The following is a 27,760-nucleotide window of genomic DNA, read 5'->3' as shown; positions in this document are numbered from 1 at the left end:
TGGCAACAATGCACTTAATCGTGACACACAAGGGCCATTTCCTGCGGTTCCTTGGCGCGCCGCACCACCACGTTGTGGCGGCGAGGAGGGGGTTGTCGTGGGGCGGGCGGGGGAATGTGTCGCGCGGTTTCCTGCAAGGCGGTGAGATACCCGGCTGAACCAGCGCAACTCTGCAGGACGGCCCGCAGAGTTACGAGCCCCATTGTTGTGGTGGCGGTCCTGGGCCTGGGCCGGGCCTATCCGGCGGCGCAGCCCCGACATGGATGTGCTGCTGCACCGCTACGGAGGCCACGGGAGCTTGCGTGTCCCCGACGGGCTGCCGCAGCTGGTGTGCGACATCAGCAGGGAGGTGGGTGCGGCGCTCGGCGCGGACCCCGGGCGGGGGCCGGCGGGGGCGGACCGACCGGGCGGACCCTCATCCATCACAGCCGCCCCCACCGACCTTCCCGAACCGGAAGACCGCCGCGCATCATCAATTTCGCGCCACTTTTTTCACTTACTCGCAAACTGGGCCACGCAAGAGTTTGCGTCGAGCGTTTCCCATGGCTCGCGTTTCCGGCAAGACGACGACGACGACGCAGACTCGCGGCTGCATTATTTATATGTGATCGCCATCATGTTTTCCTCTGACAGGTGCTGAGGAAGCAGCCCTCGAACTTGTACTGTTTCATCGCGGACTACCTCGAGTCGCTGCTCACCACCGAGGAAGCGTCTAGAGGTAAACTACACACGAGAGCAGTTAAAAACGTTTCCATTTCACAAAGTTCCCGCTGTGCATGTCGTTAATAAAGCCAAAAGCCTCACTTCGCAACAACGGTCAGAGAGGAAGCCGAGCGCGCCTTGCGCCCGCTCCCGACAATCCCGCGGGGAGTAAACGCTCTCGGCATGCTATGGGGGCCCGCGACACTCTCTGATTGCGAGTAAATAATAACCTCCGCGTCCAATGCTCGCCGCCGCCGCGGCACGCGCTCCGCCTTTTCGACGTTTTGATTTGTTCGCGCCAATCGCGCGCACGCCACACTCCGTGACTTCTCTGCGCTCCGCGCTGCCGCTCTCTGAACAATACGACAACGCAAAAGCTCAACGTCGAAGCAAAACCGCGCACCTGTTGCCGCCCTTTCATGAATTTAGCATTTCACCCAAGCGCTTTTCGACATCTCCAAGAACAAAAATACCGGAAGTCGAGCAGATTTGGAACGTTCTTGGCCATTGAACACGTTAAGATTGAAGCGGTTCGTGCCGTAAGAATAAATTTTTGACTAAATTAAGGTCGGAGAAGAGAAAATAATTATGGGTGGCATTGACGACAAACCTCTAATATAAGTGACGCTTAACCCTGACTTCCGGTATTTTTGTTCTTCGAGTTGTCGAATCGCACACTGGTCAAATGGTCTATTAACCGCAGCGCATACCTGATTTCTGCTACTCGTCTGCTCCATTCAGCCATGTGCGACATGATGACGGACTTCTTCGCGGAGCTGGGCGGCGGGGAGACGGCGGCCTCCGGCACGGGGCCGAGCGGGGAGCTCGACCTGAAGGGCGCCGACCAGCAGCAGCAGCAGCAGCAGCAGCAGCAGCAACAACTGCAGGCGGAGGGCTGGCCGCAGCAGACGCAGGTCAGGCTGGCGTGATGTCCGCGTGCTGGAGCAAGCAACTCTCAACGTCCAACTTTCGAGTTTAATCGCCTCGTCTCGTGGCGAGCTTATACTTCCCCCTGCTTGCCGCCGGGCGTTGAGGGTGCGTGGAAGGGCTCCGCTGCCGCCGCGGGCCCGGTGGTGGCCCGGCAGTCCCCGGCGGGGCGGCTCCCGCCACAGGGAAACGAAACGAAACAAACATTTGCCTTTCGGTGGCGCGGGGCGGGCGCGCCCGAGTCACGTGTCCGCCCCGGTCACGCGGCGCCGAGCAGCGCGACCCCGACCCGCCGCCGGCCGGCGAATCTCAAAATCGCGAATGGGGTCCACCGTCCCATCCGTCCCCTTGTCATGGAAATGCGATGCTGCGCTGGACCAAGGCGCTGCCGTCGCTAGGGGGGTTCGGGGCCGCGTATGGGGCCCGTATAGTGGCTGATTTATTCAGCAGTACGAGCGTACCCCACCCCTCCCCCCTTCTACCGGCCGGGCCGCTCCGCGCTCCGCGTGCCCCATACATCAAGAGCGTATGTCACGTGGTGGATCCCGGCCCGGCTCAAGGCTCGTCGCTCGCCGGGTGACGGCTATCTCGGCCCGCGCGGCCCGGCCCTGTCCGCAAAATGGGCGGCGATTTCCAGTGTGCGGTCCCGTGTCGTGTCGTGCGCAGCAGCCAGCTCGGCCTCTCCGGGCCGCGTGAGCAAGTTCCATAGTCAGTCGCGCAACCACGCCGCCGCCGACCTCCCCCCTGAGGTCCGGCTGGGCGGAAGACGCCGGCCCCCATGCTACGACGGACCTGATGCTATCGCATCCATCCACGTCCAGTTTGCCGCTTGTAAAAATCGGAGCAGGGGGGAGCAGGGGGTGAAAAGGGAGAGTGGGCGTCCACTTTTGGGGGCGCTTTGAGGCGGTCATTCTCACCACAAGCCCCCCTGAACCGAGCGCGGTGAGGGGTCGCGAAAACGGAGCAGGGAGGGGCCCAGCGGGAGTGGTGGCCACCGCACCGGGTGCCCTGTGATTAGGGGGCAGGGCGGGGCGGGGGCAGGCCACCCAGGCGTTGCGTTTAGGGTGGTTTATTGCCGCTGACAGGTCGGCCCGCGGTGGGTCGGCCTGACGGGCGGGGGAGTGCGGAAGGGTCGGGCGCAGGCGCGCGGGGCTGGTTCGGCCGACCCCTGCGGTCACAAGACGAGCAAAGTGATCCCCGAAAACAGGTCTGCAAGCTCACCACAACCAGCACAACCACCACCCTCTACCCACCCCCAACACCACCTCTGAGGCCAAAGGGGCGCGCGCGCCCGCGCGAGTAAGTGTGTGGGTGGTTTTCATAACTACCCTACCCTCAAAACACGGACGTAGCAGGAAACTGTGGCAATCGCCCCCAGCGAAATGGCGTAACCAGGGAGAAAATGAAAAGTGCTCTGGTACTTAAGCCCGGCTCGTTCCCACACGCATATGGTCGAGCTATAAACTGTGGCGTGTCCAATTTGTTGTTGTTGTTTTTTTTTTTTTTGTTTTTTTTACGAGACTTCGTCGACCTCTGGTCGGCCTAAGCAGCGCTTGGCGGCGCCCCCGCCTTGCCTTCCGCGCGACTCTGGCTGCCCCGGCGCCCTTTCAGTCACCATTTACTACAGGCTCACCCCGGGCCCGCCAGACGTTACGTCCCCGTCGCGGGGGTCACGGAACGCGCGGGCGGGGAAAGTTGGCGCGGCCCAAAAGACTTATTAGGTACATATTAGCATTAACATTGGGCCCCGGAGCGGGCCGGGGGCCGGGGCCTCACGCCCTTGACCGCAGCAGCCACCCCGCCGCGCTCCGCCGCCGCCCAGATACAATCTCCTGTGCGCCCCCGCCCCTTTCTCGCCGCCGGTATTAGGGAACCGAGTTTGGGGGGGCTTTGATCGACTCGCTCGTCATTAGCCCAACGCCTTGCAGGCCGGCGCTGGTGGTGGTGCACACAACGACCTTTGTGCCTCTCCCGAGCTGAAAAGTAGTAGCAAAGCTTTTGTACTTTTCGCCAAGCAAGGTTCTTCATTGTTTGCGTGTCTTCTTTTGTGTGTGTGTTCTCTTTCTCTTTAAGCGAGAATCGGAGGAGGAAAAGTGGTTACGAATCGCCGGCATTAAGGACGCGCAACAAGGTCTATCCTCGGGTCGGTAATGAACGAGAAAGGCGCGGTTTCACTTTACTACGGGGCGGCGGTCGCTTCAAATTGAGTTGCCCGCGCTGCACTCTGCATAATTCAGCGGGTGCAGAGGGCGCGAGGGCGGCGGCGGCGGCGAGGACCGGGGGCGGGAGGGGGGCGGCGGCGGTATAATCGATCGTGGGGGCGGGGGGGCGCCGTATGACCTCCCGGAGAGGAGTTGGGGTGCAAGGGGGTTGCGGGAGATAGAGAGAGAGGGAGATGCACGCAGCTGCTCAGTGGGTTTGCGGTGTGTGTGTGTCCCGCACAGGAGCCCGCCGCCCTGCAGACGCGCTGCCGGAGGCCACCGCAGCAGCAGCAGCAGGGGCAGCAGGGCCACGGCCACGAAGGCGGCGAGGCGGCGAGCGAGCGGGAGGAGAGGGAACGCGCCGCGTCCCCACCCTGTGAGTGCCGGGCGGAGCTGAGCTGAGTGGAGCGGCAAGCGCGCGGCGAACGCCGTGTGTGGGAGGCAGGCCGGTAGACACGCGTGCGCTCGCACGGACCGGCTGCCTACCTCCCAGGCGCACGGTGCTCCAAGTCTGTTAGTTACGCTTGGGGGTCGTGCGCATTCTACCGTGTTGAGGGAAAAAAATTAAAAATAAATCATGGACCACTCAGGAGGAGATTCCAGCCTAACGTAGCGAGGCCTGTGATATTTATATCCCAGGGTACTTATTGGGTGGGCTGTATGAGTTCTTTTGGGGTAGTTCTGAACCTTCTGAGGGACTATAATTTTTTTATACGGGGCGGGACTTACTTACTCTAACTTACCTGGTGCTTCACGCCAGCGGAGCCGCCTCGCGGCCCCTCGAACTCCTCGCCGCTGCTGGACGAGTACGGGTCGTACGGGTACGGGCCCGGGGACGTGCCCCTCGGGGTGCCGCTGCTCGGCGCGTCCCTGGGGCTCTCGCTGGGGCTGGGCGCGATGCTGCGGGCGCCGCACCACCTGGCCGCGGCGCCCTCCACGGAGGCGGCTGCGACGGCGGCCGACCCGCCGCCCGCACCCCCGGTGCTGACGATCACGTCGGCCGACGGCACGACCCGGCAGTGGCACGGCTGCCCGGCCGTCGAAGCCCCGGGGGCCACGCAGACCGAGCCCAAGGCGAGGAGCGCCCTCACCAACCATCCGAAGAGAGCGCCGTCAGTCAGGGACCCCACGCTCCAGCAGCTCCTAGAGCCCGGCTGTGAAGCGCTTCCAGAACCAGCTCCTGGGTAAGCGCTGGCTGCTCTCCCACCCTCTCTCCCACTTCCGGGGCTCTGCACTTTCCGCTCGACGCTTCAGCGCGGCCAGGGCGTTCGAGAAGGAGGGCGCCGTTCCAAAAATACGCCCAGTCCCCGTCCCGAGCCCCGCCGATTGCGAGCCCCTCGTCCAGAGCCCGCGCGAAGGACGCGAGTCCGGGAGGCGGCACACGTTCGTCGACCGGGACGAGATGGACGACATCGGCGATCAGCTCGACAGCATTCTGGCCGTGAACCAGCTGGGGCTGCTGTCCGTGTTCGAGGCCATGACGGACACCAGCGATCTCGCGGACCCGGAGGGCTCCGACTCGGACGACACACTGGTTGGCACCCCGCCGGTGTCCCCGCGCTACTCCGTCACCTTCCCCGCGGAGGTCCTGGGCGCGGAGCAGGGCGCTGACGTCTGCTTCCACTACGGCGGTGTTGAGCTGGACGGTGCCTCACGGGCTTCGGTGAGGAGTTGAATGTTTGTGTGTGTGTGTGTGTCGCATCGGTTTACTTCCCAGTTCCCAGTTCTGCGGACATGCTCACTGTGTGCCATGTTACAGGACCCATCCGTCGGCCGTGAGGGCAATTCAGGTCAGGCAAATGGGCTGATTAGAAAGGTCCCAGACTGAAGGTAATTTTCTTTATAAGCTGACGCGCATATTACATTTCAGATTCGGACGACATAGCAGCTCGCCTTGAATCGAGGGGTGTTACCACAACCTCGGATCAGTGCACAGAAAGATCCGACAACAATTACGCGCTTTATTAGTGATAAATGGGTACATGTATAAGATTTGGAGAGTAATAGACAATAAGTTTTATTTTAGCGACATTATATTTCAAACCTGTAAAGGGCTTATAAACTTATAACGTTGGCCGATGGTTGTTTACCATTGGACATAAAACTATGAACTCGACCAATAAATGGTGAAAATGACGTCTCTGCTTGGAGAACACTACTTGTGCTTGACACTGGTAAGCCAAACATGAACAGAGGCGTCAATCTGACCATACTCTTTTCCACAAAGGTACAAACGTACGACGGATCCCGAAAAAATACTCATTCGCTCACCGTGGTCCAAGTCATATCGTCTACATTTTTAAAACTACGATAACTATATATCACTTTACATTACACGAAATATAAATTTTAAAGTATCTCTTATGAAAACGAGGAACACTCTCCAAATGCGCGTGGCGGAAAGAAAAATGTGTTTTTACGCCGAAAACCCTTTGTGCGTAGCTTTTGCTGCTGGTTTTGTGCTATTGTTATGTGGCAATAATAGGAACAACAATACCATGGGCAACTCAAATGTCTGGTTAGCGGCAGCACCGTAAGCGGCAGTCTAGATAGGTCTAGATGAAATCACACCGGGTCGCGATGAAACAAAAAGTCAAAGGTTTGAGCAAATTTAACTATCCTACACTGCATAATTTCAGTTCAACAACTCGGATTCACATACTCATTTATCACATCGTCTAAACCCAGGAACGGTCTTTAGCAAAAGGATCATCCGAGAAATTGAAGACAAAGAAAGCGTAACCAAAATAATTCACTTTCTATTTTATCTGGTGGAGTTCATAAAAATATCGAGTTCGAACCACGTTTTCCTAAAAACCTGTTTTTAACTATAACTAACGACTTCAATAATTTTAGATAAAAAAGCACGTGTGGCAATATTGTCGTGTCGATTATGTTCTTCTAAGCCAAGCCATACTTTGGCTTACCCTGATTTTCATAGCTATGTTCACTTAACTGCACAGTAAAATTTGGTAAAATTCTTACATATTGGAAGAATACTGCAACTTTCTGTGCAGGCTAAACAATTTGTGCCCTCAAACATGGAGTTTTCCTTTTCTGACTTAACATGAACATCGCTGAACTACTCAGTCCGTTTTCCGCAATACTAAAGAAAGTTATGGGATTGGTAACCAAGTTTTTCTTTTACCTGAATCGCCCATCTTACGAGAAGAAACAAATTAAGTAGCAAGATCGAGTGCCTCACATAAGACTAAGTATGAGTTGGTCACATTATTGTTTCTTCTGTTGGGCTCTCATTCTTTAACGTAAAACAGACAGTAGTCGGCATATGACAATATAATAAAGCTCTGAACGTACAAATCCTATTGGTCATCGTACGTTTGCGAGTGCTCTACACGGAAAAAATCTTGTATTAAAAATGTATAAAATACAGCACTGCCAGCAGATTTTTTCTTTTAACAAGAAAACTGCATCGGTCCTCCTAAGATATTTTTTCATCGTACCCTAAAACTTATGGAATTTTAATAGTATGACAAAGGAAGAAAATCACAATCAAAATATCGTTTCGACAATAAACGTCATACTACAAAAGGAGAGACACGCAAAAAGGGAAGACCAACAATAAGTAATCGGAAAGAAGCTTTGAAGGAGAGACGCTTGTGCGGCACAGATGAACATATTCACAGTAATAGTCAATCTTAGAAAACTACGGTAAGAAGCGATCGGCGGGACGACCTAGCTGAGTGGCGTGGCCGGCGAGGTGGGGTGAGTGCTGAGGCTCCAGGGCCGCGCCAGTGCGGATGTGGAGAGGGCGGTGAGCACGGTGAGGCCCGCGGTGAGCGCCGGCAGCGGTGCCTCCCTGCTGCCGCCCGCGCTGAACCGCCGCCGCTTGCCGGACTCATTGTACTTGGTGCCCGGCGGGTCCAGGCACGTGTACTCGCAGCATCGCTCACCTTGTGAGATGTTGCGGCATCTCTGCGGACAGACGAGCGAGTCAATCGGGCTACCTCGGGGGTAAATGGCTCGGGAGGGGGTGTGCTGTGACCGACGCCCAACAGCCGAGAAAAGATGAGAGGGGAAACGTTTTTGGCCGTGACATTCGGCGGATGCTTCATGAGTTTCGTGCTAATCTAAGGATAGCAATGTCTCTACACGAGGAAGCTAGAGAAAAGCCAATCAAAAAGTGTATGTTTAAATGTCTTTAAAAAAATAAAAACTAGTGAAGACAACAGGTTGGTAATATGAATACATGCAAGTGTCTAGTAAAGCACTGCACAATTTCCTAGAAAGCTGCTGTAGATAACAAAGCATCGATTTAAAAACAAATATACAAAAATGGCGATAAAAATGTTACAAGAAGTCGCACAGACCAGCATATAGTCTAATAATTAATTAATAGCGGTAGAAGTCAAAGCTTTATTTTTCTTATATACTTATTTTGGAATAACTGTAGTTAATTGAAGTACGCCTGCGCAAGATGCGTGATTTACACAGTGCACTTTCGTACACCGGCGAATCAAGAGTAAAACGTCATATCTTTTTAGCTGCTAAGAGGGAATTTTGCCTTCGAAAACCTTTACAAGGACATATGAACGGCCCAAAGGTGCAAAGTTGTAGTTCCCTTGGAACATTTAACGCATTTCTAGATGCATTAAGGCTTTTATGCCGGTTAAAAAGACTATGTCTTGCTTTTGTTTACACCAAAAGTCCACTAAGCCTCACTGCGCTACTCATAGCGCCTGCAACGCGCTGGGTAGGCCAACCCGTCAAGCAGCCGTGTGGAGCTGGCGGCTCGCCCTGTTGGCGCTCCAGAGTAAAGGGCGCGAACATGTAACCTACTCGTACTCTGCGGTACACTGGAAATCCATGTGTGTAGATGTCGCACACTTGTAGGTGTGTGACATACATACACTTGGGCTTTCGGTGTACAGAACAAAATACCGGAGCACGTGACCTGATGGCGTCCACAAATGCATCATATTCTGTCACTGAAACTGCTGCTTCATGCATGTTACACTGTTGAGAACGGAACGTTCAGTCGTTTTGTAGTGCGTGTGAAGAAACAATCCTTGTTGAATGAAACACTGTAGTCTGGGTGAATAATCATGTTAAATTATCTAAATGCTGTCCAACTTTGTTCGTGCACGAATTGGAAATAGGTTTTGCGATAGTGAAGGAGGGCAAACGGGAAAAAACAAAAGTGAAAATAAAAAAGTGGCGCTCCCAAGGAACATACAATAGGATACTTCAATGGAGCATGCAAAGGAAATAAGAAGAACAAGACCGGATCCAGAGAGTAATGGTAGAAGGAGTGCTCGTGCACTCCCCCCAGGCCATCCCCACCACCATAGGCTAACTCTCTGGACCCCTTTGTTGTTCGTACTTACTTTTTGGGCTCCATTGAAATACCCATAAGGTTCATAGATATCTGTCTTAAGCACAGAGAGTGTCGGAAGCCATAATATGGTGGGGGTAAATTTACGTAGATTTGTGCTTTCATCATATTAGTCTACCAGTGCCCATAAGAGATGGAAAATAGAAACTTCAAAAAACGTCTATTTTTAAAGGTGCCAGAAGAAGGTTGGCTAGACTCCAATGTTTCTACTATCGGATTTATACAAGTTCATTTATAATTACGAAAAAAACGCGTCGCGAATTAGCATTTCTAACGTGCCGACTCTGTAGTTTGCCAACTTGCCAACTACTCATAGCAAATCAAACGTTCTACTCAGCAAGAAAATGCTGATTGAAACGCCATGTTTCGGTCGAAAAGACATCGAATCGATGTCACTTCGATATATAACTTCTAGAAGCAAAAAGGTTCATTGACTCCTAGTTCTGTAATTTACTTTTTTTAGGCCAATACTGTAATAATTCCGACTATAATACAAAAATATTTTTAGAGTTTCTAGAATGCTATTTGTAAAATATTATTCGAGTTTTAGTATTCTCAAATTAACTATTATTCAAAAATTCCCGCGTGAAATTTCACTCAAAGATTTGTTTTCTTAATCCAATGCAAAATAATTATATATTATAATGAAAGGTCTATTATCGTAGAGAGCCCAGGTCAAACAGGCGCGCTCTTAGTCCCCGATGCTTTTAGCGTTGGAGCCTTTGCATCAACGGTCCCAACGGGCTGCTGTTGAGCCATCTCTTTTTTGTGGTGCTACGAAAAATTGAAATAAAAATCTACTTTGTAATAAGGTCCTGCGCTAATGGAGGAAACAAACTATTGAAAATTACCATTGGAAAATAGAAAATGTTCTGTTCATATATGTCAAATACATTTTCAATGTATATGCCAGGTGCCACAAAAACATTGTTGGATTTTGATTTTGTCCGGATACCGGTGCCACTCTTTCACAATGACTGCCTGTTTATCGTACGATGTATAACCTCCCCAACCCAATACAAAACGGAGCTTCACAGTCACCTGGTGTATGAAAAAAACGCGTTGCTCCATAACATCTTCCATACATTTAATTCAATGTATGGCACTATTATTTTAATTACATTTTCTATTTTTGCAAGGGTAAAAATAAAATAAAATATGACTAAAAAAGTAAAGAAAAATGATCTCACGTTAGGGGGGTCACAGTAGATAGATTGGCACCACTTTGGCTCACTATGGTAACAGACACACAAGGAACAGACGCTGGGGCCCGGCACGTAGCGCAGACCGTGTTGGAATGTTTGGCCTTGGAAGTCGGTGCAGTTCGCTTCGAAGTTCTCTAAGGCATCACAACAGAGCCACCAACCAACTCAGAAATTAAATATTTATGAAGCTGAAATGATTATTTAAAAGAACAAAATGAATCAGATGGACAACTTGGAATTACACATGAAGGATGTGATATGATGTGATCGATGTGATGGGGCGGATCGCATGCCATCATTCTGAATTAAGTGACGACGCAGATGAGGTTGTGCCTAAGACCAGCTCACTATTGTGATTGCAAGGGTTGCGAGTGTGGTTGTGTTTGATTGTTAAGGATCCTAGCACGCGGAAAGTTTATATGTGAGCGAAACTGGAAGATTAGGGGTACTACTAAGTAAGGCCATGGTAAGGCAACGCCGTGAAACCAGTACACAGGGTTGTCCGCAGACACATTCCTTTAATTTAGTAATACTGTACCGCATGCAGGCGTGCGGGCGGGTTGCATACTCACACGGGGCCGTAAGGCACCGTGGTGAGAATCGGTAGGCAAGCCCACCCATACGCCTGCATGCGGTACAGTAGAAGCAAATTGAAGGAGGGTGTCTGTGGACCACCCTGTATGATCAGAGTCACATAGTACTTGGCGAAACGACGCCGTTCTATTACACTTCGCATAAGGTGCGGCTTTTGGTTATGGACTATACATTAATTAACAAAAACAAACATTCGGGGGTCCAAACTATTTCACAGCCAACATCGATAAGCTATAGTTTTTATGACAGCATCTTATCTTACAGAATACGTAAAGTGCACGAGAATCACATGTCAAACTTTCTTGCATTTTCGCTTCACCGGATATGGTCTTATAATGGCCGATGGCCACCGGTCTCGCAATTTAAATCATTCGCAAGCAATACTTTATACGTATTTCTAGTTCAAAGCAAAGATCGACTTTTTAAAATGACTCCCTTGATCCCGAAAAATGCTCTGAATATGTTCTCGTTTAGACACTTTTCGCGAGTAAGATGAGATTTCAAGGAACAGCACATAGCAAAGCTGGATGGGGAAGGGACGATGGGTATTAAGTATACGAAGAACAACACACACAGACAGGATGTAGGATGAACACAGACAGCAGCATTACAATATAGCAAGGGCGGTAGCCATTCAAAGTATATGTAACACACACGCACACACCAAAAAGTAATTTTAAAAAAATGGTTTGAAACAAAACTGACATTCTCATTCGTATAGAACAGTCAATAATTGAAGAGATAAAGAGATAGAAAGAGAGGGGGGCTGGAGAATCGACCCTCAGTGCTTGATGACAGTCACCAGTCTTTGACTAATTTGAGGAAGTTCTTTCCAATTTTGCTTACCCGGCTCCTCGTAGAGTATTCCCAAAGGATTTCCTGCAATCGAAAGAAAATGTTAAGATTAGAGGGTTGTGGGAGTAGCGGGCCGAGCGGGGGGTAGCGCGTAGCGAGCGCTGCGGCAGACGCGGGTAGACGCGGGCGGGGGATGCGAGGCGCGCAGCCTCGTCAACGCGCGAGTCGGATGAGTTGCCTGCATTGCAGGGGAACACGCACCGCGACACCCGCACCCCGCAGCCGACCCGACAATCGCCAGCCCACGCAGAACTGGAACGTGTGTGATGTGACTCTCTGTGCCTGAGAAGAGCTCGAGTCCGTTGACTATGGTTCATTATAGCGGCACAGACTATTTATTTGAGCGGAGAAAGAGCAAGGCTGGACCTCATAACCTTCGAGCACAGGACAGCGTATACTTACGGTGCACAATGATATGCATGCGAAACTAAGACATGTACCACGAATCCCGTTCCCGAAGTATTTTTTTAGAAATGGTGTCAGCAATATGCTAAACCGAAACGGGACAAAATCGAGTCCTCTCATGAACTTGAGGATAAATAATGTTCCTATCTTCCTAACAGAAGATTATTGGAAACGCCGACAGTGAATGCGCGTAACCATGGTAGAGAAAATAACAGGTCACCCGCTTGAACTTACCTGCTGCGAGACAAATTAACACAAATAAAACGATATTCGGTAGAAGCAAGGCGATCTTGAGTATTGACATTTTGCCGGAGCGGCTACGGCACGGCTACAGCACTGCTGGAGCGACGGCGCACTGCGCTGGCACTGCCGCTGCCTGCCACTGCGTCGTCTGCTAGCCTCGCTCGGCCAACCCCCTCCACCACTAGGGGTGGGTTGAGAGGGAAGAAGGGGGTAGATCGCGCCCGGCCAACCCACGGCAAAGCCCATGGCCGAAAATGAGGCCTTTGTTATACCGACAAGTTTTACCTTTTCGTCCTTGATTACCATCGTCTACTCAAACGAACAGTTTTTGTCTTGCTTCAAATCATAACAGGGAAATTAAGTGGCAAGACGGTCCTTAAGATTTTCATGAAACATTTTGGCAAGTTGGTGAAAAGAGCCTCTGGAGCTGACCTTGGCCTACGGTCAGGCCTAGCCAATCGCACTCCTTCAACCCCTAAAACGTCCCAGCACGTTCCGGGTCCAGGAGGTCCGGGCTCCCGCTATGTTCACAGAACGCTGAGCCGAATCATCAGTAGGTCACGATCAAATGGGAGTCTTGAGAAAATTTTGACAATACTTTCAGTCATTTGTGTCCATTTTTTGCTCTACAAGAGCCGCGAGCTTGGACAGTGTCGCTTTGGGTAGGATAAAGTAGTGGGGGGACTGCTGGTGCCTGATTGGTCATTCTGTGGTCGTGGTTGCAGTGGTTGTGGTGAAAGAGAGAGAGAGAGAGAGAGAGAGAGAGAGATAGACAGAGAGGGGGGAAGGGAGAACGAGAGCTGACGAACTACGTTGTTTTGAAGTCCTTCAAACAATCATTCTTACTCAAAATATGGTTTTCGTGCATTAATTACTTGGTATTGTTCCCCTTTTGTGATTAGAAATGGAGGCTATTAAAGCAGAAATAGCACGGAAGCGTAAACAGCTCTTGGAAAGTAATGTAATTGTATGTTTCCTCGTCCACTTTTAACCTTAATGTTTCGTGTTGTCATATTTCATTTCTATTTTGTGATTTGTGTCATTTTGTCGAGCAGCAACCCTCAGAGAAATATTTCAGACGAGGGGATCTTCTGAAGAAAGAGGAAGAAGACTACCAAAAGAAATATGGCTGTAGCTCAGTGTCTGAGTTGTCTGAATCTAAGGCATCGGGAGGTACAACAAAATCAAATTTGCCTTATCCAATTATTTTGTGCTTGTTATTCTTTATCCTCATTGAATTTTTTCGCTTAAATTTATTTCAGAGGGCAGTTCTGATGTGTCAGGCCCTGACCAAACTGAACTGCCAAGAAGAGAAGTTATCCGTCGTCTACGAGAAAGAGGTGAACCAATCTTTTTGTTTGGAGAGAGTGAAGCTGAAGCGTTCCAGCGTCTTCGGAGGGTTGAAATTTTAGAACCTGAGGTCAACAAGGTACATGTCACTCCTCATTACTCCTAGTAATTTTTTTATTTCAAGTGAGGATTTGATTGTAATAGAAATATACTGTGGGCTTTACCAGGGTTTCAGAAATGACTTCCAAGAAGCCATGGAAAGAGTTGATCAAGGTTACTTGGATGAACTTGTACATGAAGGCACATCTAAGGGAGAGGTGAAAGTGACAACAGTTGATGTCACATGGGAGGACATTCATCAGAATGTTGATCTAATTGGGAAGGGAGATCGAGATCTAGATATGAAAGTCACCCTCCAACTATTACAGGTATACTCCAAAAACTTTTTAAGTCTTGGTCACATATGTTTTGTTTTGAAGGATAAGCCGCTAACATTTTTTCTCCAATTGATTGCAGCTTTTACTTCGATTATGGGGAGAGCAACTTAACAATATTCCTGCAGCAGAAAGAAGAACAACTAAAGTTAAGATAGCAAGTGCTACTTATTCTCAAACACAAACCTACCTTAAACCTCTCTTGCGGAAGCTCAGAAGTCGCACATTACCGGAAGACATTTCAGATAGTCTTACAGAGATAACAAAACATCTATTAGATAGAAACTACTTAAAGGTATGATATGATCCATTTTTAATTTAGAGGAGAAATACTTCTTGCTCTCTAACCTCCTCCTAATCTTGTTATAAATCCTGTTTAAATCAACTAAATTTCAATTTTCAGGCAAGTGATGCATACTTGCAAATGGCCATTGGTAATGCTCCCTGGCCAATTGGTGTCACCATGGTTGGTATTCATGCTCGTACAGGACGTGAAAAGATTTTCTCAAAAAATGTGGCTCATGTGTTAAATGATGAAACTCAGCGAAAATACATTCAGGCCTTGAAAAGGCTGATGACAAAATGTCAGGAATTCTTTACTACAGATCCATCCAGGTGTGTTGAGTACACACCCAAGAATGACTGAAAAGTCTTAAATCTGTCACACAATTTATTGATGTACACTTTTTTCTTTTCTTTCACTTTGTATATATGCTCATTATTTTAACATGTCAATAAATAAATTTCTTATTAGTTTAACTACTGTAACTGTGTGTTACTTATTCATAATACATACATGAAGGCCTTAGAGGGTACACATACTTCTGGACCAGCAGAATGTAGAAAGGAAATCACAATGATCCACAGCTGTTTCTATCTGTGATATCTCAAATTTTGTTTTCAATACCCAATTTACAATATTTTTTTTTTGAAAAAAATATCCCAAATGCACATGCAAAAGTAATGGTCAGTACGCCTACATACTGAAAATGACAAGTAAACCATGAACTCCAAATTAACAACCATCTTGGTGTGGCACAAATTCTCTTCTGATTTTCTAGATTAAAAACATGTCTGCCTAGACCATTGTTTAGAATGGCAGTACTAAGTGAAATTGTTATGAAAGAAATCAAACCTTAATATTCAATAGTAGAAAAATATAGACTGCAGCGGTAAACACAGAACTTATCACTTACAGTATCGATAGAAACATTGTTGAATACAAGGGATAACACCCTTTAAAAGACCAGAGTAAGATCAGAGAAAATAACGTGCAGTCAAACTTTATAATAACAATTGTGCTAAGACGGTATCATCCCTTGGTTCCTCTTGTGTTGTGCTCCAGATCTTCTGTTGTGGTTGGCTCTGGATGACTTGTTTGTATTCTTTTTATCTCGATTGGTAGTTACCTGCTTCTCTTGGCCTTGACCTTTCGGTTTTCCTGTAATTTAAATATTCACAGTGTACAATCAACAATGAAAGAGTTTATTTTTTGTTTATAATTCCATATTTAGTACAATTTACTTACCAACAACATCAAACCGCTTTTCTCCACTTGCAGAACTGCTGCCACCTCTACCTGGATTGATACCTCTACTACCACCCCTACCGCTTCCTCCTCCCCGTTGTTGCATCTGTTCAGCTCTCTGTCTGTCTCTTTTGGCTCGCAGCAATGCAGGATCCTGACAAAATGCATCCCTTGTTGGTGTGTCCTCTGTGACCTCCGCTTCTTCTTCACTGCCCTCTGAACTCTCTACTTCCTCACGAGATCGTAAGACTCGCGGTACTACAAACTTTCGCCTGTAGCAAGCATTTCAAAGAAATAGAAATAATATCAAAATGAATCTCAGGGAAAATAAATATAGAATAATAAAAAATGCACTATGATAGTTTTTACCTTTGTTCAGCTTCACCGGCCTCCTCGATAGCTAAGTCATCGTCATAGGTATCATCATATTCATCATCGTACATACTTCCTGTGGTGTCTACTGTTCCAAAGCGGTGATACATGTCTCGCAAACCTTTCACACCAGATTTATCACTTAACAAATCAAATGCATTCTTTGGAACTGTGCGCCTGTGTGGTAAGAAATGAAACCATCAGTATGTAAAATAGAAAAGTCATGTAAGTTGAAAGAGGTGAATGTACTACTAACTTTTTGCCCTTGTGAACACGTGAAGTATCAATATGGTCTCTACTCATTATGTCGAATTCATCATTATCAAATATGTTGGACCTCTTCGGAACATCAGAGTCCTGAAATCGATGTCAATAGGTCAAATATAAGATGTAAGATAACAAAAATAATAAGAATCTAATAATTATTTTTTTTAATTACAAGAAAAAGAGAAGACATTTATACCTGTTCTTTGGTGACGTCTCCAATGTGTACAGCACTGCGATCAAGACTTTTAAGAGCGTCTGGCAAATTTTCCTCGAGTAACGCATTTATCACAGCTTCACTTTGGTAGTTGAAGTGTTCCAAACAACACTATAAAAATGAATAATCACATGAAAATTAAAAAACCCTCTACAGTCAAAAAATGTTGAAACAGCAAACAACATTCCTACCTTTACAAAACCATCACCAAGATCAGGTAGGATATCTTTCACCTCTGTAACTAATGAATCAAGTTCAACACCTGATGGTTTGTTGACTTTACCTTGACCAAGATTTGAACTAGTTGATGGACTCTCAACCAATGTCAAATTTTTCTAAGACAAAAAAAAATGAAATAAACAAAAATATTCATTAGGTTTGATTAAGTTTTCAAAAAATATTTTTGGTATACAAACCATAGACTTTGCAACACTCATAGAGGATGCAGATTTAAAACAAGGAGCATCAAGATCTTTTTTCTTAGGAACAGAGTATGAACATAAGACTGATTCCATAAGATAATTATATTTGATAGAATCACTAAAGAAAAGTTAAGGAGAAAAATAATTTAGAGTTGAAAATAAGAATAATAAGAAATCCACATTCTGATAGGGTTAGAAAAGGATACAGATCAGGTGATATTTGGGCCATAGTATCAAGATCATTATCAATACCATATACAGCATTATAATCTCTAACAAAAATTTGTTCTGATAAGCAATCTGTAAGCATTGTCAAATATTCATCGACACTTTTCTTCAACTCATCTTCAGTCATGGCCTCCCTGTAAGAGATGATCACAAAATTATCATCACTGAATGCAACAAATACTGTGACAAGTGAATTACCTCAAACCATTTTTCTTAACCTGTTTTCAAGGATGTAGTGCACATAACTAAGACTTATTGCTTTGAAGAATTTGAGAATTTCCATTTTAGCAAGGCTTAGTTTGTGCTTGAGATCAACATATTGGGAAAGTTGGTCCTCATTACAACCAATACCTTCTACCTTTTTCTCTATTCTAGGAATGGCTTCATTGTAGAACATTGCAAGTCTAATAAAGAAAAAGTAGAATTATTTTTGGTAAAAAGTTTTACTTAACAGTGCCGTTTAAACAGACCAGATCCTGACCTATTATGGAAGTGCCGAGAACGAAAATCAATGCTGCCAGAACTAAATATATCCAAAAACACAGCACCAGTGGACACACTATCTAGTAAATAAAGTAACTTATCTCTACACTGTTCAGGTGTCATGTCCTCAAGGAGAGTTTGATCATTACCAAAGGTCAAAGGAGCTGGCTCTCCACAAACATTTAAAATGGACGCTGCACCACAAAAGCTATGAGTGAGAATTCTCAATGCCTGAAATTAAGGGAAATAAGCATGGTACAGTAGAACTTTCAAAAGAAAAACTGCAACAAGATGCAAATGGGACTTTACCTCTTCAAAGAAAGTCACAACTTGAAGAATATCATTCAAGTATCTGGGTTGCCTACTGAACAGGCTTTCTACAAGATCTGTTATAGCTTGATGGTTCTCTCGTCCAAAAAGGTGACACAAATCTAAGATTACTGGTAGGGTGAATATATGCTTTTCAAAAACTAAATCAGCTTGCCTTTGAACTGGAAAATAGTGATAAAACTGAAAAACAAGAAAAAAACAAATACAATAGACTTAGGGAGTTTATGTTGATTATTCAAAAACTGTCCTCATAACACAAAGTATGTACCTTAGAATCAAATACACTCAATCTAATGAAAGCCTGAAATACTTGTTCAGCTGTTTTATGATAGGCTTCTTCTATGCGAGGAGTTGACAAGAATTCAGGAAGTACATAATATGGGAGTGCTTCCTGAAGAAAAGATATTAACCCATCTAAGGAATGGGAACCAAATAGTATTTGAGACCAAAATCTGAAACGAGAGATACATTAATTCTATAAATAGTCGTACTAGGAACAAGGGTGAATATTTGTTCCAATGGACGCACATACCTATGGTGTTCAAGTGACAAAAGCCAAGTGAGTTCTGACTGAAAATGCAGGTTCCGCTTTAACCACGTCTCTTCTTCTTCTTGAGCAGAAAGTCGATCTTCGGATAGCTTGGGAATAGGTGTGTAAAGCACTCTCGGTCTGTTGACACTCCACCATTTGCTCTTAAAAATTAATAAGAACAAATCATAAAAATTTATTGATCATTATTATAAAAAATTGACAGCAACTATGAAAACGCAGTACTCACAACAGCAGGTTCATCTTGGACAATACCATTCATGTCAGAAAAAAAAAAGATGAGAAAACCTGCAAGAGACATGATCCAAAAAACCATACAGTGAGAAAATTTCAAAGCCACAAAGATATAAAGTGTAACCATATTGCCTTGACTGAATGATTGTGTTCATGTAAACAAGTGTTGAAATATAAATAAAAGATAATAGAATTTGATAGCCTCGAATGAATATTAAAAACGCAATTAATATTGGAATCCTTGACAATTTTGTCTTGATCCATTAAAGCAGCAAGGTAATTATGATTTTATTTTTAAACGGCCTGTGTAGGTTATTGTGGAACAAGGCCACTCACAATGAAAAAGAGTACCGTTTTACGAGGATTTAGGGATGATGACATCCTACAGAAAATGCATATACTCACCAGTGTAAAAGAAAGAATTATGTTTAAGATGAGTTAAATGTTGGGAAAATTTTTAATTTGTTCAAAGAGGACTCCTTTCGCTTTTTTGACAACACAAACAAACAGATGAATGGCGTGACGAGACGACGTCATGTCACCGGTAATTATTCACAGCAACCGGTGTTTAGTGCAAATAAGGGTTTGTGTTTATTTACTTTTGAATGATTTGTATTTGTGAATGGTGAATGAATATGTACTTCACAACAATGAATGAATGAAATAATGTTGATTATTTAACAAACAAATGAATGGATGCAGCTGTACTCTTTAGTGAATTTTTTGGCGTTCTTGTACCTTGTTGGTAGAAATGAAAAGTTCATGCTATCAACATAAAAAGAGTTTAGTTTAACCAATGTCATTTTGTTTCTGCTGGCCACAGTTTACTCAAAATGGATATAAATTCGGTTGTTGATCTTTTCCGGCTCGACCTTCTACCTGAAGATCTTGTTCATACCCAATGGAGGGAAGGGTATTTCAATGAAGACCTAGAAATATCAGCAGAATTAGAACTTCATTTGGATTCAGGAAACACCGCTGATTTACTACTGTTTTTGTCAAGAGACTTCTTCTTGAGGGTCCAGACCAGCACTCGATGGCCTGACATAGTTCAGGCAGGTTTTGATTTCAAGAAGACTCTCTATTTGATTCACTACTTGTTGTGCAAAGGTGTCTCTAGAGTAGAGGAAGAGCAGTGTCGCACTTATGGTTTACTAGCATCAAGGGTCTATTTTTCTTTCTTAGCTATACCTGAAGGTGGATCGTTCTTGATTTACCAGTCCAACCTGTATCAGAAATGTCTCAGGCTTCTACAATGTGGCTCTCTTCTAAAAGTACCTGAAGTTCAGTCACCACTCAAAGGCCGAGGACGTGGTTCACGCCAGAGTTCAGACGATGTTCAGTCACCTCTTTCACCACGTAACCCGCTACCTACACATGAAATGAACAGTTTACGCAGACTGTTGGTTGATAGTGCACTGGACTTAGTTAAAGTTCTACTGATCAGTGAAATAGGTCGTGAAGGAGATGCAGTACCTCTGACAGTTGAAGCACTTTCAAATATTGCTACCCAAGAGACAATGCGACCAGATATGCTTTCCCATGGAGTGATTGAGCCTAGTTCCACTTCTCTTGCCATGAATGCTTTCTGTGGTCTTCTGACACTGTGCTCTGAAAAGCATGGGGAAGTTCAAGAAACTGTTCGCTTGATAATGAGATATACTCTTGAAGCCTTAGTGATGGGATTCAGGAAAGAAGCAAAGGCTCTACCCTCCACTCATTTACATGCTGTGAGAGATGTTTTCACTGATTTTGTCCACCATGTATGCTTGACAGCAGGCCATGCTGCTCATGAAGGCATCTTCATTCTACTCCAGCATCTTTGTATGTGTGCACCAGATCGAGCAGAATTTCGAACAAAGCTGGTAGAGTCTACTGTAATCTTAATTTTAAAGCTACCTCGATCTTTCCTTTTTAAAGCATGCAGCATTATTGTTATAATGTCTTGCCATGACAAAGCATCAGTCCGTCTGTTTTCTGTTGAAGTCTTGGGAAGAATTTTAAGTACTTTCCAAGTAGCATTTTCCAATGATAAACCTGAAGAAAAAGAATACAAGCTTTATAAATTATTGTTTGCTGCTATGCTTGCTCGAATTCAGGATTTGTCTGCTTTGGTGCGATCCAGAGCAATGTCTCGCCTTGTTTCCTACCTTAAAGAATCTTCTGGTAATGAAGGTTGTAAGTATTTGGTTTCTGAACTATTTGTGGAACCGTATGTGGACAAGAGTGTGCAAGAAGCTGCTAAACAGAAGTTCAAGAATTTTAATGATATAGCAAAGGCTCTACAAAGTGGGGAAACTTTAACAGATGTTTATATACCATGTGCTCAGTCAATCATGCATGAATTGTCTGAGTTTTGTGATGACCACAAAGTAATGGTGAGAAAGGCTGCACTGCAATTTGTCCTTCAGATTCTGTACCTTAATGTAAAATTCATGGACACACGACTACTTGCTGTAAGTTAATGTTGAGTTGATTTAATCTAGTTGTTTATTTTCATTTAATACATTCTAATTGCCTGATGCTATCTGTTATCTTTTTCTGTAGGAAATTGGTGCTCACTGCAGAGATGAGGCTGTTCTGGTTAGAAAAATGATGGTACAAGAATTTACAGACTTACTCTTAATGTATCCATCTCACCATCAGTTGTTAAGACAATGGACACTCGATATTGTACCTTCTATATTTGACACTGAAGTTACAGTTGTAGAAAAGGTCTTGGAGGTATAAAAAGTGTCTTTCTGCTGCCACTTTTTCATTACGGCTTGAGAAAATTGCAAAACTTTCCATGTTGTTTTTGTCCATAGAGTTTTGAAAGAGCAATTTTGGACAATATGGTTAAAGAAAGTCAGATTCAACATTTTAGGCATCAACTACCTTGGATTATAATGAATCAAATATCACACTTGCAACTTCGCAAGGCATTTCTAAAAGCCTGCAGTATGTGGAAAGAAGAAAAATTAAGGTTTCACATAATGTTTTTAATTTTATTCGCAATGGTTGGTTTCATGTTGGTGTACTAAGAAATTTGTTTGTCTTTTAGGTCTCGTATGATCATTCTTACTTTAAAATCACATATTGGAATGGGGAAACCACACAATGAATCAGCATGGGTAACTCTCATGTGTCTTGCAGAATTCATGTCAATAAAGGACCCAGGATTTGTCCTGGAATTTTACCATGATGAGATTTATGGTGTTCCCAATGTATGTTCCAAGTACAGTGGTTCTATGCTCCATCTTAATTCTTGCTATGTCTGAAGTTTGTTGTATTCCATCCAGGTGAGCACCTACATCAGCCAGCTGGTCATGGAAGTTTTGTGGTTGACATGGAGGCAGTTGCCTTCCAATGATAAAAGCAGCTTGGCTTACGAACTAAACACTGACCTACTTTTATTCAAAGTACCTGTGCCTCTGATATCAAGAGCTGTAGATATACGCTATGGTTTGCATGTGTCAGGAAAGGAAGGGAGTGATGTCGAGAATCCACCAGATTGGGCTGTTGATCTGATCAAGGTAAGTAATTTTAATTTTTGACAATAATAATTCTTCAAGTTTTTCTGGATAAAAAATAAAAATATTCTTGCTTTTGTACAGAAATGTGAGGAAAGTATTTTTGAGACCCTGATTTTAAATTCAGAGCAGATACAGGATGAAGAAGCTATGAAACGCTTTGTTATTACTCTGGGCAATGTGTGTCTGTACTACCCAAGGTTAGTTGGGAGCCGCACAACAAACCAGCTCCTGCATATGCTTTCCACTCCGCAAGAAGGCAAGGAATAAACATTGTTTTGTGACAAAATGAAGAGCAATGTTAATTGTTTTAGGTATAGACTTGAAAAATACAATGATGAGTGTATCTTGAGAGCCTTTATTTTGTTTGCAGAAGTGGGTGACTTTTGGCAAGGCTCCTGTGGTGTGGAATTGAAGGCTGGCTTGGTTGTGACACTGGGAAAAATAGGTCTTCAAAATGAGTCATTTGCCAAAAAGTTAATTGACATCCTATCTAACATTCTCTCATTGACAAAAGAATCTGCATTAAAGAATAATATTATCATATGCCTGGCTGATTTATGTATAAGGTAAAATTGAAAGAAGTTCATTTTTCTATTGTGTTATGATTATGAGATACAATAAGATTTAAGGCTAGATCTAAAATGCCAATTGAACAACACATTCTCTCATGTTATATTGCTTTAGCATAACAACTCCAATGATATTTATTTCAGACACACCTCACTTGGTGATGAACTTTTACCTGATATGTGTGTTTGCCTGAAAGACACTTTACAACCTGTGAGACAAAATACCCTCAAACTTTTGATCCAGCTTGTTCAGGAAGACTACATCAAAATGCGAGATAATCTCACATTTCATTTTCTAAGCATGCTGAATGATGAGGACTACACTATTGTTACTATGACTCGTGTTTTCTTTGTTGATACTGTCCTTCGAAAGAAAGGCAACTGTTTCACTACTTCTTTTATTGCTTCCATACTTCATTTTAATGGATATGAGGCAAGTATGCAATGGTTTCAACATGAACTATATATGGAAAAAAGAAACAGAAAATGGTCTGTACTTACTAAGTTCTATTTCTTTTACTTCAGTACCGTTCCACAAAAGTTTCCCTAACACAGCGAGAGAAAGAAGTATTTGATGTAAGTGGCCCTGTTAACCAGGAAAAACGCAGAAATATTTACCGTTTTATGCTTTCTCACTCTAGTGATGAGGATCGCTTCACCATTTCAGGACATCTGATCATAGAAATATGTAGTGAGTCACTTCCCTCCTCACTATCATTTCCTGCATTGGTTTTACACCCATTTATTTAGGTATTTTACCTTACTGATGATTTGTGTGTTTGTGTTTCTTCTTAGATGGAGTTTTGGATGGAAAAATCAAGTTAGATGAAAGTGGTCAAGATGTCCTACGAGACTGTCTGTATGTTATGGACTGTGATGAAATTCACATCACGGATAATAAAGATACGGAAGATGATGATGATGCCCCAGCTGATGAAGAGGATGCTTGTGAATTAGTTCTGAATTTTGCTCACAAGAAATTGTTTTCTGAAGTAATTTACTGTTTTACAAAAGTTGTTGTCTGAAGTATCTGTTAATATTTGTAGTAATATTTTGGTAATTTTGCAGCTAGTAAAAAAACGCCTCATAGAAACAGACATACCAATTCTGTCCAAGCTGAAAAGAAAGTTAGTGTCAATGCATTTACCATTAGCAACTGATGTTACAAGAGTGTTGAAAACAATGGTTAAAGATTACAAAATTGATGTAAGTTAGAGGAAGGTTTCTGCGTATTTTTGTAAAGAACTACTGCTGACATTTCTTTAATCACACTCTATTCTTTGCAGCCTGCTGATTTGAAGGATCCTCAACTTATTAGGGAACTAAATAGGAAAAGTAGTAGTTCAAACTCATCAGATGTGTCATCAGATGAAGATACTAATTAAAACAATTCAATAGGTTTTAAATAGTTTTTTCTATGTCAGAAACTGTGATTCACTTTGTCTGCACCAAAGATATTGTGTGTTCATTCATTTACATATGTTAATGTGTTTCCTTACTTACTCAAGTTGTTCTTTTAGTTTTTAAATTATTTTTTCAAATTGAGCAATTAGATTGAAAACGATACCTCTCATTTAAGTGATTAGTTGTGAAATAGACGTAATCACATCCTTCCTTTGCTTCTCATTTCCTTCAGCTCTGCTACCATTTGTAAAATACATTGGTTTCATTTTATATCCAAATACAGCTCGGCCCACTCTAAGCAGCATGTGAAGTATATCCAACCCAGTAAGGATAGAACAGCCCAGACAAAGGCTCGCCATACCACCGAAAGCAACTGCAAAACAGATGTACCAGTAAGAAGCCAGAGGAAAAGCATCAAAACTCGAAATTTGCATGTCCATACCAATTAGATCCATGCTGGTAGATGACAACTTTTGACGGTGTAGAACAGCTGTGCGGAACATATCGTAAGATATCTCCAGAGTTGAGCCTAAGTAGGCGTCTTGGACCTTGACGTTGATGGATGGGAAACCCCTGACTTCATAGTTGTTGATGTTGCAAGCGGGAATGCAGTGACTGCAGTTAATGGCCTGCAGGTTCAGTCCAGCCAGGCAGGGTAGCTGCGTAAAACGGCACTCGGGAATGCCATCTGCCAGCAAAAAAGGGAAGGGCTATTATTGGGCTAATCTTTGAGTCATTTAAAGGTAGCAAGTTGTGGTTGGCACTGAACTGTAGAATACCCCGCGGCTGGCCTCGATGTAGTACGGTGCGCAGCCACAGGTCTTGGCAATGCGGAGCACTCGGCACTCGGTGATGCACTCAGACTGGGTGTACGTGCGCGCTATCTGCACCGGCAGCTCCCCGTTGAAAAGACACCCGCGTTTCTGAGCAAATACAACATGTCAGGTGAGTGATGTGACACGGGTCAAAGTTTTCTCGGATCCTATTCTCTCTCACTTTTGCCGGCACGCTCCTCAAGTCCCTAGCCGCTACCGTGCCCATGTAGGCAACCGCCATGGATGAGAAAACCCTCTCAGTCGTCCGGAAGAGATAAGCAAGGTTGACGTCTGGCAACATTTCTCTGTCGTGTATCATTACCTACGCACAAATTAAAATTTAAAAATTACAATAAATTTAATATTTGAAAATTTTCAAAATTTCCACAAATTTATTATTTAAAATAATTGTTTCGAAATTACACGTACGTAAACATTGTTTATATATGTCCAGGAGTTAACCATTAGGAACAGGTCCTCGCTCTCCCAAGCGTCATGGGGGTTCCTGTGAAACGACGGGAATGAGTTTTGATTTGAGCGCCTCATTATTCTGTCATTCCCCGACGGAGAAGCATGCGTACTTACTGTGGTCTGAAGCCGGGCCGTGCGTCTGGTCGCTGCCTCAGCTCGTCAATGAACCTCTTTTGGAAGGGAGGATGTTCCAGGGCTAGAAGGGACTTGTTCGGCATCTTGAACACCAGCTCCAGCCCCGTGCCGGGGCCCGTCGACCACACGTGGTGACAATTTTTCTCGGAACTGTGACCCATAATGCGAGATGATTTAACGGGGTGTACTTTACACTGACATTCTCAAGTTTGGGAAGGCCTAACGACGAAGTCGCGAAGCTCCTACCAGAGTATCTTGGGCCCCGTGGAGGTCCGCGAGTTGAAGGACATGCAGTAGCCCATTTCGGTGAGCTGCAGCTGGAACTGGTCGCAACAGGAGAAGGCCACGCCGCGCCAGTAGCAGTGCGCCAGGACGTCCCCGCAGGTCATCCTCCCCTGCAGACGGTACAAATCAGGTCATATCCAGTCATATCGTGCGGGCCGACAGCGGAGAGCGCCACGCCACACCCCTCTATAGAGAGTCCCCAGTCCCCCCCACCTGCATCATGATCTGGGAGATGACGAGGCCGTCCAGGAAGGCCAGTTTGGATGCGAGGAGGCGGAGCCCCGCGTTCATGAGCTGGTACTTCGGGTACTGGTAGGAGGTCAGCACTTGGAAAACGCCGGATAAGAGGTCCGTGAACTGCGTGCGGTTCAACAAAGCCATCGCCACCTGAGCCGACGACTGGTTGCCGTTGTCGAAGCGGTCGACGTAGCTGCGGGGTCAGGCGCACCAGTAAAGCCGCTGCGTCCCTTCAAAAGGACCGGCCATGGTGGCCCCGGACGTGTTCACTTACTGGATGATCGATTTCCTCAGCACGCTCATCCTGAGCCGGTTCACGGGGCACAAGGTGATGGCGGGGAACGGGACGGAGTGGGTGGCCAGGTTGTTCTCGTCGATGGTCGTGACGGTGGGGCTTTGCAAGTACTCCTCGTACTGGTACCACATCATTTGCAGCAGCGTGAATCCCGACACCAGGATGGCCACGCCCCACAGCGCCCTGTGAACAGGCCGAGTCAGTGTATCCTCCACCCCACCCCGCCGAGTCCAAGTTCAAAAGGCCCCGCACCGCTCTGCAAAGCAGCTGGACTTGTTGCCGATGAAGGCCACGCCGTGCAGGTGCGCCGTGTGCGTGTAGTCCAGCAGGACGGTTTTGATCCTGCCCCACACCGTGCTGGGCCCCGGAGTGGAGGGTTGCTCGAAGCGGAGCTGGAAAATGGAAAGCATGCAGTCCGGAGAGCGAGCGAGCGAGCGCCCGCCGTACGGAGGATAGGCAGACCCGCCACACAGACCGGCTGAGCGGCAGGCCCGGATGCCAGGGGACATGGCTCACGTCAGAGCTCGGGCTCGAGTCATGTCTGAGACAAGAACCCCGACTTGAGCCCGTTCCGATCCGGGCTCACATACATACGGCAACCACCTTCACCTTCCCAGGCCGCTGCACGCCGTGCAAGCCGTGCTTTGTATTACTACCTATCTCTTGAGGGATGCGCCCGTTTCGTTACTCACATGGACAGCAGCGGTGTTGGTGGCCGAGTGGACGGGGCCGCTCGCGTTGACGGTGGGACTGGACACGACCTTCCGCACAGCAGCCTCCGCAGCAGAGGGGCCTTGCTGTGGGGAAGCTGCTGCTGCCGTGGGCCCGGGCTGGTCCGACTCCACGACGGGCAGCGCTGACGCCGCCACCTGCTGCTTGTTGCCCGCGGCCGCGAGCCGCAGGAGCCACTCGTCCTCCAACCAGGAAGGGTCCACCGCCGCCGGCCGCAGCGTGGGCGTGGGGGTGCGTCCAGGGGCGTCCCTCGCCTCCATGCTGGCCGTGTGTGTCTGCGGTGCCGACCCGTGGACGCCCGCCCGCAGCCCGACATCGATTGCGAGTATACAAGTATACACACACCACACACCCGAGGCGTAGGACCTTGATTGCTTTGCCAACCAGCAGCAAATTGCTACGCAACCATAGAGGGCGAGGTTCCACCACTTCTCGTCCGAAGATCTGAAGGATAAGGGCCGT

General features: G+C 45.9%; 6 protein-coding genes across 7 annotated transcripts; 3 read left to right on the top strand and 3 right to left on the bottom strand.

Moving 5' to 3' along the window:
• Positions 1-227: 227 nt before the first annotated feature.
• LOC113209444 (polyhomeotic-like protein 1) lies at positions 228-5,966 on the top strand. Its single transcript, XM_052264848.1, has 8 exons — positions 228-349; positions 634-718; positions 1,444-1,616; positions 4,074-4,206; positions 4,591-5,014; positions 5,085-5,493; positions 5,590-5,620; positions 5,701-5,966. The coding sequence occupies exons 1-8, from the start codon at positions 260-262 to the stop codon at positions 5,796-5,798; spliced, it is 1,443 nt and encodes a 480-aa protein (XP_052120808.1). The 5' UTR covers positions 228-259; the 3' UTR covers positions 5,799-5,966.
• Positions 5,846-12,656, bottom strand: LOC113209442 (uncharacterized). Its single transcript, XM_026426958.2, has 4 exons — positions 12,480-12,656; positions 11,832-11,864; positions 10,377-10,525; positions 5,846-7,766 (listed from the first exon to the last, which is right to left on the bottom strand). The coding sequence occupies exons 1-4, from the start codon at positions 12,547-12,549 to the stop codon at positions 7,527-7,529; spliced, it is 492 nt and encodes a 163-aa protein (XP_026282743.1). The 5' UTR covers positions 12,550-12,656; the 3' UTR covers positions 5,846-7,526.
• Positions 12,657-13,245: 589 nt separating this feature from the next.
• On the top strand, positions 13,246-14,980 carry LOC113209441 (pre-mRNA-splicing factor 18). Its single transcript, XM_026426956.2, has 6 exons — positions 13,246-13,455; positions 13,544-13,661; positions 13,751-13,917; positions 14,006-14,206; positions 14,295-14,507; positions 14,616-14,980. Exons 1-6 carry the CDS (start codon positions 13,393-13,395, stop codon positions 14,856-14,858), a joined length of 1,005 nt encoding a protein of 334 aa, XP_026282741.1. The 5' UTR covers positions 13,246-13,392; the 3' UTR covers positions 14,859-14,980.
• Positions 14,865-19,383, bottom strand: LOC113209440 (activating signal cointegrator 1 complex subunit 2). The gene is made up of 15 exons (XM_026426955.2): positions 19,246-19,383; positions 18,836-18,894; positions 18,589-18,749; positions 18,325-18,508; positions 18,036-18,236; positions 17,725-17,957; positions 17,462-17,647; positions 17,222-17,377; positions 17,010-17,133; positions 16,785-16,928; positions 16,576-16,704; positions 16,369-16,469; positions 16,110-16,289; positions 15,741-16,012; positions 14,865-15,653 (listed from the first exon to the last, which is right to left on the bottom strand). Exons 2-15 carry the CDS (start codon positions 18,866-18,868, stop codon positions 15,514-15,516), a joined length of 2,244 nt encoding a protein of 747 aa, XP_026282740.1. The 5' UTR covers positions 18,869-18,894; positions 19,246-19,383; the 3' UTR covers positions 14,865-15,513.
• A 39-nt stretch (positions 19,384-19,422) lies between these two features.
• LOC113209499 (condensin-2 complex subunit D3-like) lies at positions 19,423-24,537 on the top strand. The gene is made up of 13 exons (XM_026427046.2): positions 19,423-19,581; positions 19,664-21,296; positions 21,388-21,564; positions 21,648-21,805; positions 21,884-22,046; positions 22,122-22,355; positions 22,437-22,611; positions 22,726-22,921; positions 23,069-23,357; positions 23,450-23,615; positions 23,720-23,916; positions 23,993-24,130; positions 24,211-24,537. The coding sequence occupies exons 2-13, from the start codon at positions 19,674-19,676 to the stop codon at positions 24,307-24,309; spliced, it is 3,615 nt and encodes a 1,204-aa protein (XP_026282831.1). The 5' UTR covers positions 19,423-19,581; positions 19,664-19,673; the 3' UTR covers positions 24,310-24,537.
• On the bottom strand, positions 24,320-27,722 carry LOC113209445 (sodium channel protein Nach). 2 transcript variants are annotated; one of them, XM_026426961.2, is made up of 11 exons: positions 27,259-27,722; positions 26,819-26,958; positions 26,546-26,749; positions 26,248-26,464; positions 25,996-26,144; positions 25,729-25,899; positions 25,573-25,648; positions 25,325-25,465; positions 25,098-25,251; positions 24,771-25,016; positions 24,320-24,701 (listed from the first exon to the last, which is right to left on the bottom strand). In XM_026426961.2, the coding sequence occupies exons 1-11, from the start codon at positions 27,556-27,558 to the stop codon at positions 24,499-24,501; spliced, it is 2,001 nt and encodes a 666-aa protein (XP_026282746.2). In that variant the 5' UTR covers positions 27,559-27,722; the 3' UTR covers positions 24,320-24,498. The 2 variants fall into 2 exon arrangements, with proteins under 2 accessions (XP_026282746.2, XP_052120807.1); XM_052264847.1 differs by having other exon boundaries at positions 24,320-25,016.
• Between the last annotated feature and the right edge of the window lie 38 nt (positions 27,723-27,760).

This window comes from Frankliniella occidentalis, unplaced genomic scaffold (assembly GCF_000697945.3).
Source record: "Frankliniella occidentalis isolate FOCC.00 unplaced genomic scaffold, Focc_3.1 Scaffold22, whole genome shotgun sequence".
Lineage (NCBI taxonomy): Eukaryota > Metazoa > Arthropoda > Insecta > Thysanoptera > Thripidae > Frankliniella > Frankliniella occidentalis.
This window is presented reverse-complemented; position numbering and strand designations above follow the sequence as displayed.

What these genes read in the sequence shown, in the direction of transcription:
- LOC113209444 (XM_052264848.1), top strand. Translation starts at nt 260, where the DNA reads ATGGATGTGCTGCTGCACCGCTACGGAGGCCACGGGAGCTTGCGTGTC. An exon ending in CACCGAGGAAGCGTCTAGAG is followed by an intron (nt 719 to 1,443) that starts GTAAACTACACA and finishes TGCTCCATTCAG; the next exon opens with CCATGTGCGACATGATGACG. An exon ending in ACGGTGCCTCACGGGCTTCG is followed by an intron (nt 5,494 to 5,589) that starts GTGAGGAGTTGA and finishes GCCATGTTACAG; the next exon opens with GACCCATCCGTCGGCCGTGA.
- LOC113209442 (XM_026426958.2), bottom strand. Translation starts at nt 12,549, where the DNA reads ATGTCAATACTCAAGATCGCCTTGCTTCTACCGAATATCGTTTTATTT. An exon ending in AATACTCTACGAGGAGCCGG is followed by an intron (nt 10,526 to 11,831) that starts GTAAGCAAAATT and finishes GTGATGCCTTAG; the next exon opens with AGAACTTCGAAGCGAACTGC. An exon ending in TCTACTGTGACCCCCCTAAC is followed by an intron (nt 7,767 to 10,376) that starts GTGAGATCATTT and finishes GTCTGTCCGCAG; the next exon opens with AGATGCCGCAACATCTCACA.
- LOC113209441 (XM_026426956.2), top strand. Translation starts at nt 13,393, where the DNA reads ATGGAGGCTATTAAAGCAGAAATAGCACGGAAGCGTAAACAGCTCTTG. An exon ending in TCTTGGAAAGTAATGTAATT is followed by an intron (nt 13,456 to 13,543) that starts GTATGTTTCCTC and finishes TTTGTCGAGCAG; the next exon opens with CAACCCTCAGAGAAATATTT. An exon ending in TAGAACCTGAGGTCAACAAG is followed by an intron (nt 13,918 to 14,005) that starts GTACATGTCACT and finishes GGGCTTTACCAG; the next exon opens with GGTTTCAGAAATGACTTCCA.
- LOC113209440 (XM_026426955.2), bottom strand. Translation starts at nt 18,868, where the DNA reads ATGAATGGTATTGTCCAAGATGAACCTGCTGTT. An exon ending in TTGTCACTTGAACACCATAG is followed by an intron (nt 18,509 to 18,588) that starts GTATGTGCGTCC and finishes CTCTCGTTTCAG; the next exon opens with ATTTTGGTCTCAAATACTAT. An exon ending in TGAGTGTTGCAAAGTCTATG is followed by an intron (nt 16,929 to 17,009) that starts GTTTGTATACCA and finishes TTTTTGTCTTAG; the next exon opens with AAAAATTTGACATTGGTTGA.
- LOC113209499 (XM_026427046.2), top strand. Translation starts at nt 19,674, where the DNA reads ATGGATATAAATTCGGTTGTTGATCTTTTCCGGCTCGACCTTCTACCT. An exon ending in CTGGCTGATTTATGTATAAG is followed by an intron (nt 22,922 to 23,068) that starts GTAAAATTGAAA and finishes TATTTATTTCAG; the next exon opens with ACACACCTCACTTGGTGATG. An exon ending in TTAAAGATTACAAAATTGAT is followed by an intron (nt 24,131 to 24,210) that starts GTAAGTTAGAGG and finishes TATTCTTTGCAG; the next exon opens with CCTGCTGATTTGAAGGATCC.
- LOC113209445 (XM_052264847.1), bottom strand. Translation starts at nt 27,558, where the DNA reads ATGGAGGCGAGGGACGCCCCTGGACGCACCCCCACGCCCACGCTGCGG. An exon ending in TCTCCCAGATCATGATGCAG is followed by an intron (nt 26,145 to 26,247) that starts GTGGGGGGGACT and finishes TACCGTCTGCAG; the next exon opens with GGGAGGATGACCTGCGGGGA. An exon ending in ACGGGGCCCAAGATACTCTG is followed by an intron (nt 25,900 to 25,995) that starts GTAGGAGCTTCG and finishes TATGGGTCACAG; the next exon opens with TTCCGAGAAAAATTGTCACC.